Raw genomic sequence first — 15,642 nt, 5'->3', positions numbered from 1 at the left:
AGCAATTATGATTTGGAAATTATGATAATGAAAGAAAGACTATTTCTCATATTTAAAAATATTTTTCTCCATCCATGGGAATAATCTGGCTAAACAGCCTGTGTAGCTGGCTGTCTTGTTTACTTACCACTTGTTTTCTCACTTGCCTTAGTTTTGTTTGCCTTAGTCACTGCTTATGTCTTCAGATTCTGCAAGCTAGTGCTAAAGACCATACGGTCACTTCTCCAGATGTGAGGTCTTTGTGCTGCACTGTGCTGGGAGACAATTACCTTGTGAGTGGGCAGCTGATGCAGTTGTCTGGCCCAGGTCCAATGCACTTCTGACAGGATGCTTCACACAACTGACATTCTTGGGAATCATCAAGATATTCCCCTGGTAGAAAAAAAAATTGTTTATTTCAGAGCAACACCTCACATAAAAAAAAACAAACAAACCATGCACCAAGACAGGTTGGAAAATATAGTGAGCAAAACAAGTAAGATCTGTTTTGAATTACTGAAATGAGCACATTTCTTTGTGGTGTCAAGAAAACAAGTACTTGCTCCCTAGGGGAATCAGGATACTCAAAACTAGTAGTTTCTAGTCCTTCTTTATTATTATTAGTTTTTTTTTCACATGATTCTTGTTGTTCAGGTTAATGCTACTTCTTTTGCACCAGTTGAAGTACTGGGACTCTTTAAGATTCACCATGGAGATTTACATCAAAACCAGTGCTACCCAGGAGTATTCATTACCTAATGTCCTTTGGTGTGGCTTCAACTTGCTTCCAGTGGCAACCTGCAGCGTAAAGAGTGTGCTCTCATGGGTGTGGGATATAGTACCTGAGGAGAAGGACTTGAGGAAGCTTCCATTAGTCAGAGACGTGTTGCTGTTCCTCAAACCTCTAGTCAAAACAGCTTTTGTCCCCTTCTCAAGCCACTGCTGCAAGACATGGCACTTAAAAGACCTAGGGTTTCATTTTGGCTGAATGAAAATTTGGTGCCCCAGTGTCCCTTTGGACTTGAAAAAGTAATTCTGTATTATATGTTTTTTTGCCTTAAAGCTGAAACAAAGATATAAAGACTTCCAAATAATGAATGCTCTAGTATTACTACTATGATGTTGAAGTGCAAATTACACCTCTTCATTTACTGAGTATTAATTAAAGTATTGCTACAAGCTGGTAAGCTATACACTTCATAGATCTCAGAGCAGAGATATTAATTTGATAAGTAGCATGAATGCTGTATCTGCAGCATCGTGTGAGGACAATAGATCACTCTATCAAGCTGTTTTATAAAGCTGAAGGTTGGGTCTTTTATGTTAGTTTGTTATGGGAAAACTTATTCTGAGTCTATATATCTGAGAGAATTGGCTGTTTCTTAATTCTTAAGTAATGGAAGAGGTTGGGCAGAGAGTCCTATATAATACATAAACCCTGCAGTTTCTATGGATACTTCAATATGGAGAAACTCTTTCCAATTCCATTGCTGCTGGGAAATCCAGATTTGGCAAACACTGTAAACTTTAGGAGTCAAAATACAAATGTGTAATGACTTGATTTTGGCTTTCAGTTGCAATGAATTACTTACACTGACGAGCAAAGGCACTGGATGAAAAAGTACTGCTGTAAGTGTAAAATGGTGTAGGAAAGAAACATTTTCTAAAAGACTGCAAAATATGCTCTCTGTCCATTGTGTTTTCTACCCCATATTAATCTGTATTAATACACTTTGTATTAGTTGAAATTTCTGATGTGAGCTATAAGTTAGGATAGTACTTATCATGCTTAAGGAGATGGGACAGTACAGCCATAAAGGCAAACCAAGTGGAACGTCTAGGCAACGGTGGGCCAAAGCTGAGGTACCCAAAAGGCAGGTAAAGATATAATTTGCATTTTGTAAAGTTCTGTGTGTCTTCTGAAGAAATGAAAAAGGTAAAAGACAAGCCAAAAGCCAGTGACAGAGCTCTTCAGAGGCTGGTCTAAGATCAGTGCTGACTGGGAAGAAGTTCAGGGCTAGGAGCTAATGAACACTCTCCTGATGATATCAGGGAACCAGAAATCTGTTTGCATACACATTCACACATCTTTGCACTTCTCATTATCAAAAGAACATTTTATATATATGTATATATATTTACATGCATTTATATAATCCCATACATGCCCATGTAGGCCAAACCTTGAATTGTGTAAATTGACATAATTCCATGGAAATGATACAGCTTTTCTGAACTGCAGCATTGTATCTTATGTCACAGATGACTTTATAAAGGACTAATGATAAAAACATTATAACTTGTATGACTGTTTGACATAGAATTCAGCAAGATTCTGAATCTATCCACTTATTACTGAGATAAAATGTTGTATTGATGTATAACGATCACAACACAGAGTTTCTATAACTCTCACTTTCTAAAGAAAAGGACAGTGGCCTGCTGTTGAGTAGATCATCAGGCCATTGACAGATTTGCTTAATGTAGGACTCTTGAATCTTTCCAATATGTAGGCAGAGGGTATAATGTGGAATCCCATGATCTCAAACACTTTAGGAGATTTTAAAATATAATTTGATATGTATATACACATACACATATATATTTGGACAATATGCAACCATGAAAAAATGAAGTGTCTGGAAAGTCTTTTTATTGCAGGTCTAGTGGTTCAGTGCTTTGTAATACCAGTTTTACATCACTGGGAAATCTGTCAGGGCAATGTTATTAAGTAATTGTTTCTCTGATATTATTTTGTTATAAGCATTAGGAAAACTTTTTGTTTCTCTAGTCCTTCACTTTATTTGCCCATATTACCTCTCTGCTTATCCATTGGACCTGAGCTACTAATTCACAGACCTTGGCTGTGCCCACTTGAATCCTTACCACATGGTAGAAGTGCTTGGTTCTGAAAGGTTTTTGTTATTTCTTTGTTATGCCTTTCATTGGAAGTGCTGTAATTCATTTCAGCTGTGCTGGAATAGTGCCAGAAAGACCAGTTCTCTACTTACTTTATCCTCTGAGGTGAAGCATTTAAAAACATATAAGAATGTGCACCAGAAAATACTAGAAAATATTAGGCCCTCTGAATAGCAAGTCACATCTAAAGCTGTAGATCTGCCACTAAATGTTAACAAAATAGTTTTTAGTGGATATTTAAAGAGTTAACACTGAAACATAAGTTTGAGGAAGACTCTTAAACTATTCCACAGAACAATTTAACTGTTTGCCAGAGTTTCTTGTGGACGATATATTTCCTTATGAATCTTGCTAGATAAATACTAGTTACTAAAGCCTCAGCTCCTTCTTTTTTCTTTTCTTTCTTTTTTTTTTCTTTTTTCTTTTCTTTCTTTTGTATTCAAATTCTCTATCTGTCCAACATACATAATGGCAGAATACTCTCAGCAACGCATCTCAGCTATGCTTTCAATCAGGCAATGCTCATTAGTTACTTTGCGTCATCCCATATTTAACCTTCATTTATTTCTCAGTTTTGTTACCTTGTCACATTGTTGAAAAACATTTGACACCTTGTGTAAAAAAAAAGAACTGAAGGTATTATAGGAATAAAGCTGTGTTAATGGACATAATGTCTCATAATGGGAAGATTTTAATGTACAATTTTTTGTGTTCCTAGTTAAAAATGTGTAATTCCACACCTGGGTCACATCAGGTTGCAGGCTGTGCCTTTCAAGGCATATAAGAGCCTACACTTACACTGAGTTCCTGTCAGTTGATATGATGCATTTTAAAACGAGCTAAGGACTACTATCTCCCATTAAGGAGGCAGAAAAATTGAGTTGCAGTAAGCTCATCAAGTTAGGGTGTAACAGAAAGCTAGAATGTGTCTCTTGTGAGTCACAGCCCAGAACACTACCATAGTTGCCAGGTTGTTGCTATGTCTTTACATAAGCAGGAGTAAGTGTACAGCCCTTATCTTGTCACTATTTCTCTTCTGTTTACCAAAATCTATGCCATAGTTTGGCAGCACATGGTGTTTCAGGAGACCAGTTAGACGAGGGTGTGAATATCTTTCTAAATTATGCCTGGAGATACACATTTTTATGTACTGGCAGTCATAAATTGATCTTCTTTTTGTAGTATTCCCATGAGACTTGTTCACTGCAAGTCACATGTTGCTTCCCTGTTTTTTTAAAGTCAAAACATCACTTTATTTGATTTTAAAATGTTCTTTGGTTATCTTCTATTGCATTGCCCCAATGGCTTTTATTTATAATCTGTGAAAAAATTACCTTATTTCCTCCCTTTTGCCTGTTTACATTAATGAGAAAATGCAGATGGATTATGTATGTGGCTTTTGTATGTAACCTTATGCATCACAAAGCTTTCACAAAGCAGATAAAGAAACATAAGTCAGAATTGTTTTTCATCAATCAGCAGTGAGAACAGAGAGGATTCTGTCTTAGGGAGTTCTCTGCTTTTTCCATGTTCAACCTTAGTACATTTTGTTTGGGCTGGCTAGTGTGATCAGCTCCTCGAGTTTTACTGAAGAAATATTTATCCATAAAGATAAAGTTCATAAAGAACAGAAGGCTAACCTGTATATATCAAGCGATTAAAAGTCACCCTGAGGATTCCTCTTAAAGTTACCTCTCTGTTTAGCCCAAAGCCTTAATGTTTGATAGATCACAGCTCCTTGAAAGAAATTCTGTCTTCATCTTGAAAAAGTTAGGACACAGAAATTATGGCATTTCCTTCCCCCTCCCAAAATTTTAGGTAGTCATATAAAATTTGAGCCTGGTTTCCAATTATTTGTCTAACTTCAGTTTTCAGCTTCCTGCTACTTATTCTTCTACACTCAGTCATTTTACACAATGACTACATTTCTGTATCCCTATTTGGATATGCAGAAGGAACAAAGAAGATGCCCTTCATAGGCAAAATTTTGGGGCAGTATGACCTGAGGTGATGCGAGAGATTCAGGAGTGGAAATATTTTCCAGAGTGCTCTAGGCAGTGATAAGCTGGAAGGCTGAAATTAGGACATTGGTTCCTAAGTCACTGAAGCCCCATCTTGTGCCAAGGGACAAAGCAGAACTTTAAAAAGGGCTGAATCTTTCTTCACTGAACAGCAGTGTGTGGAGATGTGTGTGATATAATGATTTTAGGACGAAGGGCCCTTTTGTTGCAGGATTAGCTGAGATCACATAGAGCCTCAAGTTAGCTTTAATCATGACAGGCAGGAGAGAAGTAACTGGCTTTATCAACTACACTATCTTACACAGCTCTCTATTATTTCCGCTGCAGAATAAAAATATTTACATTAGCCAAAGCTGCCCTTTTTGCTGACACAAAGGGATTTTCTTCCCCTCTTTATTATGTGTGCTTCTTTCCTCATTTCTGTGTAGTATTTGTACAATGGCTGTTAGAAACCCATTGAAGAGCCAGAGCCCTCAGGGGTACTGAGCAGGCATAAATACACTCCAGATAGACATTTTTTTAGCATTTTAAATATCAGCTTTAAACCTCCATTTGTAGGAATAATGTGGATGCTTGAGAGTAAAAGCTGGCTGGGATTAGAGTTTCTCCCTTGCCTGTGTAAGCACAAAGGTCAGAGGTTTTCTACTGCTTACCTGGAGCCTGAAATTTGGCAGCCCCATGAGAAAGTGGGAAGGGCAATGGAACAATCCCAATCTGTATTGCTAATACTTTGTTCTGTACCATTCTCACTTCTTGAAAGAAAGGAAAATACTATGGCACTCTCAACATTTCAGAGTGACGATGATAAAAAATCTTTTTAACCTCCTCATTTTTGGACCTTCCCAACTGGAAATTTCCCTGTCTGATCTTGTCAGGCTTCCTATTTTTTGTGAAGCTTAGTAGATGGGAATTTCCTAAAGAGCAGTGGAACGGAGACACCCGAATCTCACTGAAAGTTATCTCATCGTGCTCAAGTCTGGGTAGTTTCCTGTGAAATACGGAAAGGAAAGGTGGAAGTTGACCATATACATTGAGTAAAGTTGGTGGTATTTCCACCTGGAGTACGTTAAAGATAGTCTCTTCCAGTGCTGGATGAAAACACATCACACTCTAGAGGCAAGCGTGGTAGCAAGCGCGTCTCTCTCCTACATCATACAGCAAGGACTATGAAATTCCTATACGCGGAGCCTTTCCTGTCCACAGGGTTTTGGCAGTCTGACTTGGATAGATATAAACCTGGAATGGTAAAAGCTGGATGTCTGATGGCAGTGTTTCAGTGGTGCCATCCATCTTAAACAGAGAGACTCCTGCACGGAGTGTTTGCACTGGAGATCTCCAACTTAATCAGGATGTGAACACACATCTGCTGATCTGCTGATAACTGGGCAGATTTCAGCAGGCAAATTATTGCCCCAACAAGATACAAATCATGCATTCATACTGCTAATCAAATGCAATTTCTGTTTAATTTGCAGAGATGAACATATATTAAAGCTTGAAAGAAATCTGCCAAAAAGATACAAGTTTATCTCCTTGGAATTAAGCAGCAGAGCAAATTAAGTCTTTTAATGAGAGTTATAAAGGATTACATTTTATTCCTATCTGTAACTCTTCAGACAGCTCGATACCCATACACTGGTGATCTCTCCCAGCTTAAAATCCCCCCCAGTTTCCTCATCTCGTTTGAAGAATAGTGGTGGTAATTGTTCCTGATGATTACCCTGTAAAGCACAAACCAGGATGCTTCCTTTAGTGATCATGTTCCCCGATGAATGTGCAGAAAGAGGTAAATGATACAGCCCCTCTAATTCAGGTATAGCTGGAGAGAGGCTTTGTGGCACCATTTGACTACTGGAGCTCTTTGAACCCTCCTTTCAGCCTTGGGATTGAAAGTGTTCAGGGAAGTTGTGCTAGAGACAGGCCCAGCAAGAGCAGCATTTACACAGCTTCAGTTCAGTATGGACTTGCTCTTGGAGTAAGAAAAGGGGCTACTTTATTTGGGAATGAATATTTGAGTTATTTCTGTCTTTTGATCCTGTGTCATTGTACAGAACAGCACATTAGTGTGGTCACAAGCACCATGGCTGAGAGCAACGCGATCCATGGGGGCTGGCAACCATGTGCTAGACTTTCCTCCCAACCCACATCTCAAAGAACATCTGGAGGCAGCAGGAGCAGAGCAGTGAGCAGGCCAAGGACAATTGTAAATGGAAAATATATGCACTATTATCTGAATTGTAACTCAGTCACACTGGTCATGCTCCAATGAACATTCAGTGCTATTATTGAGTTTTCATGATGGAGCCATTAATTCTCCTTGGGTAAATAAAAATTCACTGCCTGTCAATGTTCTAGCTTCTCCCCCTGAGGCTGATTGGAAAAATGGGTGCTTAATCAGCTCATTGTGTAACACCATAAAGCAAAGATGTCTACTGTGTTTCGTGACACAACAGTATTTTTTGCTTTGAAAAGTGATGTCATTTTCCCAGAAGACCTTCAACAAACACACCCTCCAAACACTGAGAATCACTGGTAGATAAATAAATGATTGTACAGCAGGCATTCTTCTAAGCTGTGCCTTGCCCATCTTTGGCAGTAAATGCATGAGCTGCTCATAAAAATGAGCCATAACAAAAACCAGCCTTTGGTGTGGCACTGCGAGACTGCATTTGTCGCTTACTAGATTTGTTTTTTCTTAAATGCTTAGAGACTTCTCGCCATACTACGCCTTTTTTTTTTTTTTTTTTTGACTCCATTTCCTGTCCTAGAAGTGAAAATTTGCTCTGTTTTTATGCAATAAACATTGCTTTGTAATCCAGCAGGTGAACATTACTGCAATATCTCTGGCTTTATCCTGAGGATTCCAGAACAGTTTCCTTAGTGAGATTCAATGTTACTGTACTCTGAAACTTCACAGAAATGATCCAGGAGTTCAATAGATCTGACTTCTCTTTACTCATCAACATGGAACCAATAGTGGAAATGCAGGTGTCAGTTGCACTTCCACTGGCTGGATGCAATCCGAGGATTGCATTAGGTTCAGAGTGTCAGCTTTTTCTGAACAAGTTTATGCAAGTTGTTGTAGGTGTCAGTTTCTTTTTGATGAAAACTTGACTAGGATTTTTCTTTGTATGCTGTAAAACATTTTTAATGTTTGCTTAAAATATTTTGCACAAACATCTAATGGCAGAACTTTTCTTGATTCATTCTGTACCAATGACATGACGATGGCATATCCAGTATAAATATAAGGCATGGTAATGGATCACAGACAAGTTATTGTTCCGCGAGTTGCACTGCAAATTGAAAGCTTTGACTCATACAAGCAGTCAGTTAAATGTCTTTACAGGAATCCTGAATTTATAACAGGCCTTCTCATAGTCATTCAGTCCATTAAATAATATCATTAAAAAGTAGCACATAGTTACCTCAAGTGGACACTCACACAGATAATGCTCACTCTGGTTGTGATGTGGCTATTAAGAAGATTGGTCGCCACCAGCTGAAAGTTATATTTAGTGATGGGTGAAATTTTGGTAGTCAGCTCTAGTGTATATATATATAGGTTTCCTTATCTTCAAGGCTCATACTGTCATACCTGTTATTGCCTGGCAATGTGGAACAAGCAGCAGCCCTGCCATTACACAATATATTCTGTAGCAGGAGTTGCTCAGAAATTCACAGAACATTGGAAAGTTGCCATCCCAATAGAGATGGGAGTAGTCTGTGGGGTCTCATACGGAAATCTTTATTAGAAAACAGAGTTCTCCACAGAGAGGGAGTTTGCAAAGCCTCCCCAGAAGTGACAGGGTGTGCCAGTGGAGACTGGTACATGGCTAGGCAGGGTCTAAGTCAAGAGCCACGGAAGCTCCTGGTCAGAAGCATAAGGTTTCCCCTGACACATCCTGGCAGGTATCTGGTTTTCTGATCCCACAACACTGTTGTGTGGAGAGCTGCCGCTAGAAAGGGAGCAAGTCTGTAATCCCATTGCAGAAAAAGATACAGTTGTATTATAGAATGATGCCCTCACACAACAGGCTTCTGCGTGATGTTCTGAACATGAAGTGTATGCTAAACTTTTTTTCTGGTTAAAAGTAGTGTTAGCACATGTAAGAGATTTTTTTTTTTTTTTTTCCCCAAAGCTGTCACTGTCTTTGAGATACTTTTAATAAAGAAGAGGTCTACTTGGGTGTCCAGCTTCTATTTTAATTCTAAACAGATATGAACCTGCAAATAGTTTCCCATGTAAGTGACATATCTTAACTAGAAGACTATCTTCAATTTGTCATTGCTTTTTGACTTGTGATATAAACAAGGCAGAAATCAATGAACTGATTTGGACTGATGCCATCCACAGTCCTTCACACATGAAGAAAAGTAGAATTGTGTTCACGCTTAGCAGCTTCTGATCTTCCTAAAATAGTCCATATTGGTTCTGCATGCCAACAACACAGTGTCAAATGCTGAACCCTCCAAAGTACTCACCATTGAATCAGACAGGGAGGATCAATCATGTAACAAAACTGCAGCTGGGAACAAACTAGCTTCCTTTAATTGAAATTCTGCTGCTGCAATGATTCTGTTGTACAAGGACTGACTATCAATGCTGATTACAAATTCTGCTTGCATCTGGCCAGTGCTATTAAGGCATCACAAATAAAAATGTTCAAAAGTCTAAGCTGACACCCCAAAGTACTGTTCTTCAACCTAAAACTCAGTTCCATGCTTATGTGTGTGAGACTTTACAGCTCAACATTTACAGATATGTCCCCTACAGCAGGCTTCTTTGGACAAACCCATAACAAATTTATTCACTCCTTGTTCATTTTCTACCAACAAAGATGAAACTTTGACAAAGAAGACACTGTAATTGACTGAATTTCTCTTGGTAGTTGCAAGATGAAGATGGGGTGGGAGCTGAAAGAAGAAGGTCTTCACACAGTATTGGTGTAAGGAGAAGATCAACCTTTTTTCCAGGTGTGGTCTTACCAAACTACTGCTAAAACTGTGCTTTCTCCCAAGACTGACAGGGAAACTGTAAAAATAACGTCCTAACTCCTTGTTTTGAAAACAAGTCAGTAACAATGAGATGTTTATGTCTGAAAAGATTTTTTTTTTAAAATGAAATTATTGATATTGTGTTATTGACCATTCTTAAAATGTCATCTGAATATATGACTTCTTGGGTAAGTTGCCACTTCGGTCTCCACTCAGGTTGTAGCATTAAGTGGGAAATGGATGATAGCATCAGCTAATGTTGATGGAGAATCTTGTCACAGATGAGTCTACATGGAGATCTTTTGATCTACTGGCAAGGACAGACAGCCTCCTGTTCTCGATGGCAGTCTGGGGTGGTGACCTGAGGTGTACTGGGTGTGAGTTTTAACATGCGAACAGACATCAATATCTTGCTGTGCAAGTGGCCACGTATGACTGCAAAGATTAAACCTTCCTTCTAGACTGTCTGAGCCAATAGGTTGCTACACATTTAACTTTTTAATCCTAAGCATGCAAGAGATTACTCTTCACAAACACTTCCAGGATAGAGGAAGCCAATTTGTTACTTGTTAGGGTTCAGACATGGCTTTACTACTACTACACAAAGTGTGTCCTCCGTGGAAAACAGATATTTCTGCAATCATAAATTCCATCACTTATAACAAAATCCACAATAAAATTAAACATCTTTACCCTCCCAATTTGTTTCAATGACTTGCATGTGGTATCTAAGTGCTCTATACCATAAAGCTACCTGTGCCCTTCAATGAAGATATTTTACATACAGATTATCAACATGTTTTTCCAGACCAAAAGAACAGGAATTTAGGTTAATTTAATAGAAAAAATAAAATATGGAATAACATTGATTTTGGCCAATATCAATTACAACAGAACTACCCTATTTTACAAATAACAACTGAACATTTTACACATGTACAGTATTTTTCAGTAAAAATGAATTTGGATATAACAATGTGTCAGGTTTTAAAAAAGGAAACAAAGATATTAATTTTTTCTCTATAATAGTGTTAGAGACATTTGTAAGTATCCAAACAAATTCTTTACAATCCATTACATAATTAAATCTCAATTATGAATATATATTTATATATAATATATATAATATTATCTTAAACTTTGAAAGCATTATGTTCTAGTTAAACATGTTATACTGAAAAATGAGGCAATAACAGACTAGCAGTTAAACTAGCACAAACTGAATTCTTTTGAATCTGAATGTTTATCAGGAAATTTGTAATGGGCACCAAAGGAGCTCGACTGGCGCGCTGTCATACTGAACCAGGTTATAATAATTTATCTGATCTCTGCTAAAGGTGGCATATTACCTCTAGAGGTTTGTATCCATTTGTCTGAAAAACTTCTACAATTATTTTTTGATCCTCTTTATTTTCTAAATTTTACGTGCTTAAACACCTGCAATCCATTTTATATTTCTGTGTCTTGGAAAGATAACTGAGAAAGATACTTTGCACGTTTTAAGTATTATCCCCTAAAAACAGTTATCTTTGAAGTTAATTTTTCTGTTTTCTGCAAATTACTGTATTTTGAACAGAAAGCTAAGTGAAGCTGACGAAGATATATTAAACAGAAATTTATACTGGCAGCCTGGGTAAAGAGAGAAAGGCAGGGGCTGCTTCTTTCACCACCCAGGATGATTTTACAGTGAGGTAACTCCATTGGCCTCAGCAGGACTATTCCTACTGAAATTTCTATTGTGAGCAGTTAAAAGCACATTCAGGCCCATCACGACACAATTGTTACACCGAGAGAATAACTGATTTATTGCCCTATATGTAATTATTCCTGGAGATGTATTTGGCACAATTATAAATCCAGTCCTGTAAACACATATATTCACACTGGCATTTATATATGGGCACTATGAAATAGGTCCACATATCTGTATGATAATATCCCCTTTTTTGTGAACGCTACAAGACAACAATAATTTATGAATACTTCTTACACGTTAGCAACGTTTTCCGACTTCTGAGCATATACATTACTCTCGCTTATGCAAACCAAGAGAAGTAGTATCTTTTGAATTTGTTCACTATAGGAACAATGTGTTTTTTTTTAAAGTTTATTTGAAATAGCTTTGACAATTTAAAAAAATAAAATAAAAATCCTAGCATATCTGTTAATAAGCTAGCTGTCTAAAAATGAAATCTATATGACCAAACCCACATTTTGGGCAAACATATATACATACTGCATGTGATACAAAAAAACAGCACACAGCAGAGGAAATAAGAAAGAAATGTGTGCAGAAATGTTCACTTTTTTTTTTTTTTTTTTTTTTTAATACTGTTACAAAAGGGGCAGAACTTAGTCCTGCAACTAATGCTGTTTCTGATCCCCTCAGGAACTCAAGTTCCCCCTGTCAATACACATAGCACAAAAAAGACTAATGCAAACATGTTTGTATTGTTTAGTTTTAATCCATGTAAACTTGTGTCGTATTCTTGAAACACTCTTTAAACATCTTGAAGGGGTAAGAAGCAGGAAAAAAAAGGGAAGAAAAAGGGCCTTCAAAAAACAGGAATAATCCTACGGTTGACAGAAAATCAAATCATGAGTTAAATGTTAATTTTGGCATCAATTGCTTTGGTCACACAATACTGACTCTATGATCCTGGATGCTCAGCTCTAGACACCCAGTTATGAAAGGTAGGCGTGTTGTAGTTTTTCCATTTAAGTTCCAACAAACAGTTCACCATCTCCCCAGACAAAGGGAGGGGGAGAGAGAGAGAGGTGCCTTTCTTTTTTTTTCTTTTCTTTCTTTTTTTTTTTTTTTTTTTTTCTTTTTCAATAATACAGATTAATCTATAAGTCTACAGGAGCAGGAGGATGCTGGGAGGTGTCAGTTCACCCCTTGTGTGTACATGTTCTGCAGCACAATTGCTGAAGCACTTTCCGCTGACAGAGATTGTTCTTTTTCACCAGCATACAGAATCCTCCCTCGGCCCAGGACTCTTCCGTGGCTTCCGGAGGGCAGCAGCAAGAGAAGGAGGGGAGGTTGAAGATTTGGAGAGCATGGCGTGTACAATGGAGGAAGGTTTAATTGGTCAGACAGGCAGATTTGGTTGAAAAGACCATTCAGGAGCAGGTAGCAAGTAGGAAATTTGGTCCATCAGAAGGAATTTCAGTCAACAGCATTTTTTTTTTTTCAGGAAAAGATATTGTGTGGTCCAACAGGGAATGATTGGTATCCATTTGTGAAAAGGAAAAAAAGATTAGAAAGAGAATAATTAGAAAACAGTGATATTTACAGCAAAGAAATATGTTCTCAATTTTTATTAATCAAAAGAACAAAACAATCAAAACACAGAAAAAGAAAAAAACATTCTCAACAGAAATGCAAATCCTACCGAGTGAGTTAGACTAGTAACCAGTGCTTGATTGTCAGTGAAATGAGACCCTCTATGCTTTGTAAATTAACAGTAAAATACCCTTCTGGACTCCCCTTGGCTACCCTGGACTGCTGAGGACGTGCGGTGTGGTGGGATACAACACAGTGCATTGCAATTGCCTGAAGGCCCACACACTGATGGGCTGCTCTTACCTGGCAGCTGCACTTGGAAGAATGGGGGAGACAGGACTGAGATTGGGTGTCCCCAGTCTTGGGCGGCTACATGTGTATCTGAATGAAGTTACGTGTGTACAAATGATGACAGATTTATCCAACCATGGATTGCAGAATTCAACTGCAATACCACACTGAGACTGTGGTTAATCAATACTCTTAGTGTTACAATTCCTCTTCATTTGTCTGTCTGTATCTGACCTTCTCTGGACTTGCTCTAGATTACAATGACACTTCTAATATCCCGATGTGAAAAGGTCTCATAACTGGTTTACCAGTACCTGTAATGTACCTTTATGATGGACAGGACACTTTTCAAAGTTTGAAGACCTAAATTCCAACAGGACCTGTAAAGGTCCACAGAAACAAGACACAGCTCTGTACCCCCTTTCTGTGTTTTTTGTTTTGTTTTGTTTTGTTTTGTTTTGTTTTTCTTTTTTGTTTTTTTTTTTTGAAGTGTTTGGTAAAACTCTTACTAAATCCAGTGGAAATGGGCTGGACTCAAGAGTCATTGTTGAGTCATTGTTAGCTTTTTGTACATCTGATGTCAGGTATCTTCCACATGTCTTATCACTGGGCTTTGTCCTGGAATGATTTTCGTGTTGGTCTGCACTTGGGCTGTAGTCACAAATAAGTTACATAGTAACACTTTTAGGGAAGCACAACTTAGATATCTAAGTGTCTCTGTAACTGTGGCATTTGAAAGGAATGAATATTATTGAATAATTAATTCAATCATATGCAATAAGAACACTATCTTGGTTGGCACAGAGAACTTGGAGGAAGATCAAACCCCCAACACAAATTGGGTGCTCTCTATTTCAGAATTCTTTTGTTCTCATTATCCTTTCACATAATTCAAGCAATACTACAGGCACTTAAAATCCTTTTTACTTCCCAGCATTTTCACAGTTTAAGGTGGCAAAATAGATAAATGTGATTCTATTGATAGTACACTAGGGTTGTCATAAGAAAACTCTTGAAAACAGTTGCTTTTGAAAAACAGATGAGGAAGCAAAAGTAGGTTGTTGGCAGGGACAAAAACTATTTTAGGAAAATTCAGGTAAAGTGGATGTGACTAATGTGTTAATACATGCAAATGTAGTGTTCTCCTTTTCATAAACCTGAAAAAATTAAGAAGTAATGTAGACCTCAATCCTAGACTGTGACAAAAAAACCCAGACCAAACCAACCCAATACACGTAAAAGAAACAGATGGCAGTGGTAAAATGGATCCTTTCAGAGAATTGCACTCACCATCCTTGCAGACTGTTCCCACTACGCAGACACCAGTGTCTAGGTTATAGCCACTTGGACAGCTTGTACAGTTTCTGTCTCCTTCACCACTGCAATCCAAACAGCTGGCATCGCATCTGAAAGACAATGGCAGGAGTTGGTCTTATGGCCTCACCAAATACAGGGCTTCCTAGGAGACCTCTTCTGTATTGCAGAATGCTTGTTCGCTGTCTCTAGTGGTATCAGCTGCTCTAACAATAATAATAACAATAATAATAACCCCCCCCCCGCAACCCAGTCCTCCTTCTTTCCTCCAGCCATTTTCTATTCACACTCTTTTACTAAACAGCTGCACTACTCTAGTATTTTTGAACTATGCACAATTAATTAACAAAAGTATTAAGCTGATTGTGCATACATGTGCCAGCAAGGAATGAGCTGAAGCCACAGGATGGAAAAGACTGACCTGCTGCCCAGTCTTTTTGTTACCCTTCTAGCTCCATCAAGTTTTGATTGTGTTTTGATTATTTTTTTGTGTGGAAAACTGCAACATGTGGTGATTCCCTTCCTGCCCTGATCTCAAAGTGAATCAATAATAAATTATTCCAAAGGGCAACAAATGGTATCTGTTTAATAAAGAATGGAATAGAAAAAAATGTCCCTTCCTTGCACAGCACAGCCTTGTTCAAGATTTATCCACCCATTTGTACACTGAGTCAGGTGAGATATTCTTGACAGACATCTGGTAATGTATGTATGTCATTTTTGTGAATATGCATCTGAAGAACCGAAACGATCCTTGTGAATGGTAAATAACTTGCAATTAAAAAAACCCACAACATTTTGACTATTGTGGTCTATTACTGAGAAAGAAACGCA

General features: G+C 37.9%; 1 protein-coding gene across 2 annotated transcripts in view; it reads right to left on the bottom strand.

The window, feature by feature from the left end:
- The window catches only part of PCSK5 (proprotein convertase subtilisin/kexin type 5), a 256,587-nt gene that overhangs the window by 49,452 nt on the left and 191,493 nt on the right, over window positions 1–15,642 (bottom strand). The window contains exons 20-21 of one of the 2 annotated variants that reach the window (XM_065046018.1): window positions 14,785–14,900; window positions 270–372 (exon numbers count right to left, since the gene is read on the bottom strand). In XM_065046018.1, the coding sequence (XP_064902090.1) occupies window positions 270–372; window positions 14,785–14,900 (219 nt within the window). Of the gene's footprint in view, window positions 1–269; window positions 373–10,732; window positions 12,926–14,784; window positions 14,901–15,642 lie in introns of those variants that run through there. The other variant, XM_005499780.3, reaches the window with a different exon arrangement.

Source organism: Columba livia, chromosome Z (assembly GCF_036013475.1).
Source record: "Columba livia isolate bColLiv1 breed racing homer chromosome Z, bColLiv1.pat.W.v2, whole genome shotgun sequence".
Taxonomy (NCBI): Eukaryota; Metazoa; Chordata; class Aves; order Columbiformes; family Columbidae; genus Columba; species Columba livia.
Note: the sequence above shows the minus strand (reverse complement) of the source record. Positions and strands in the feature narration are given on the sequence as shown.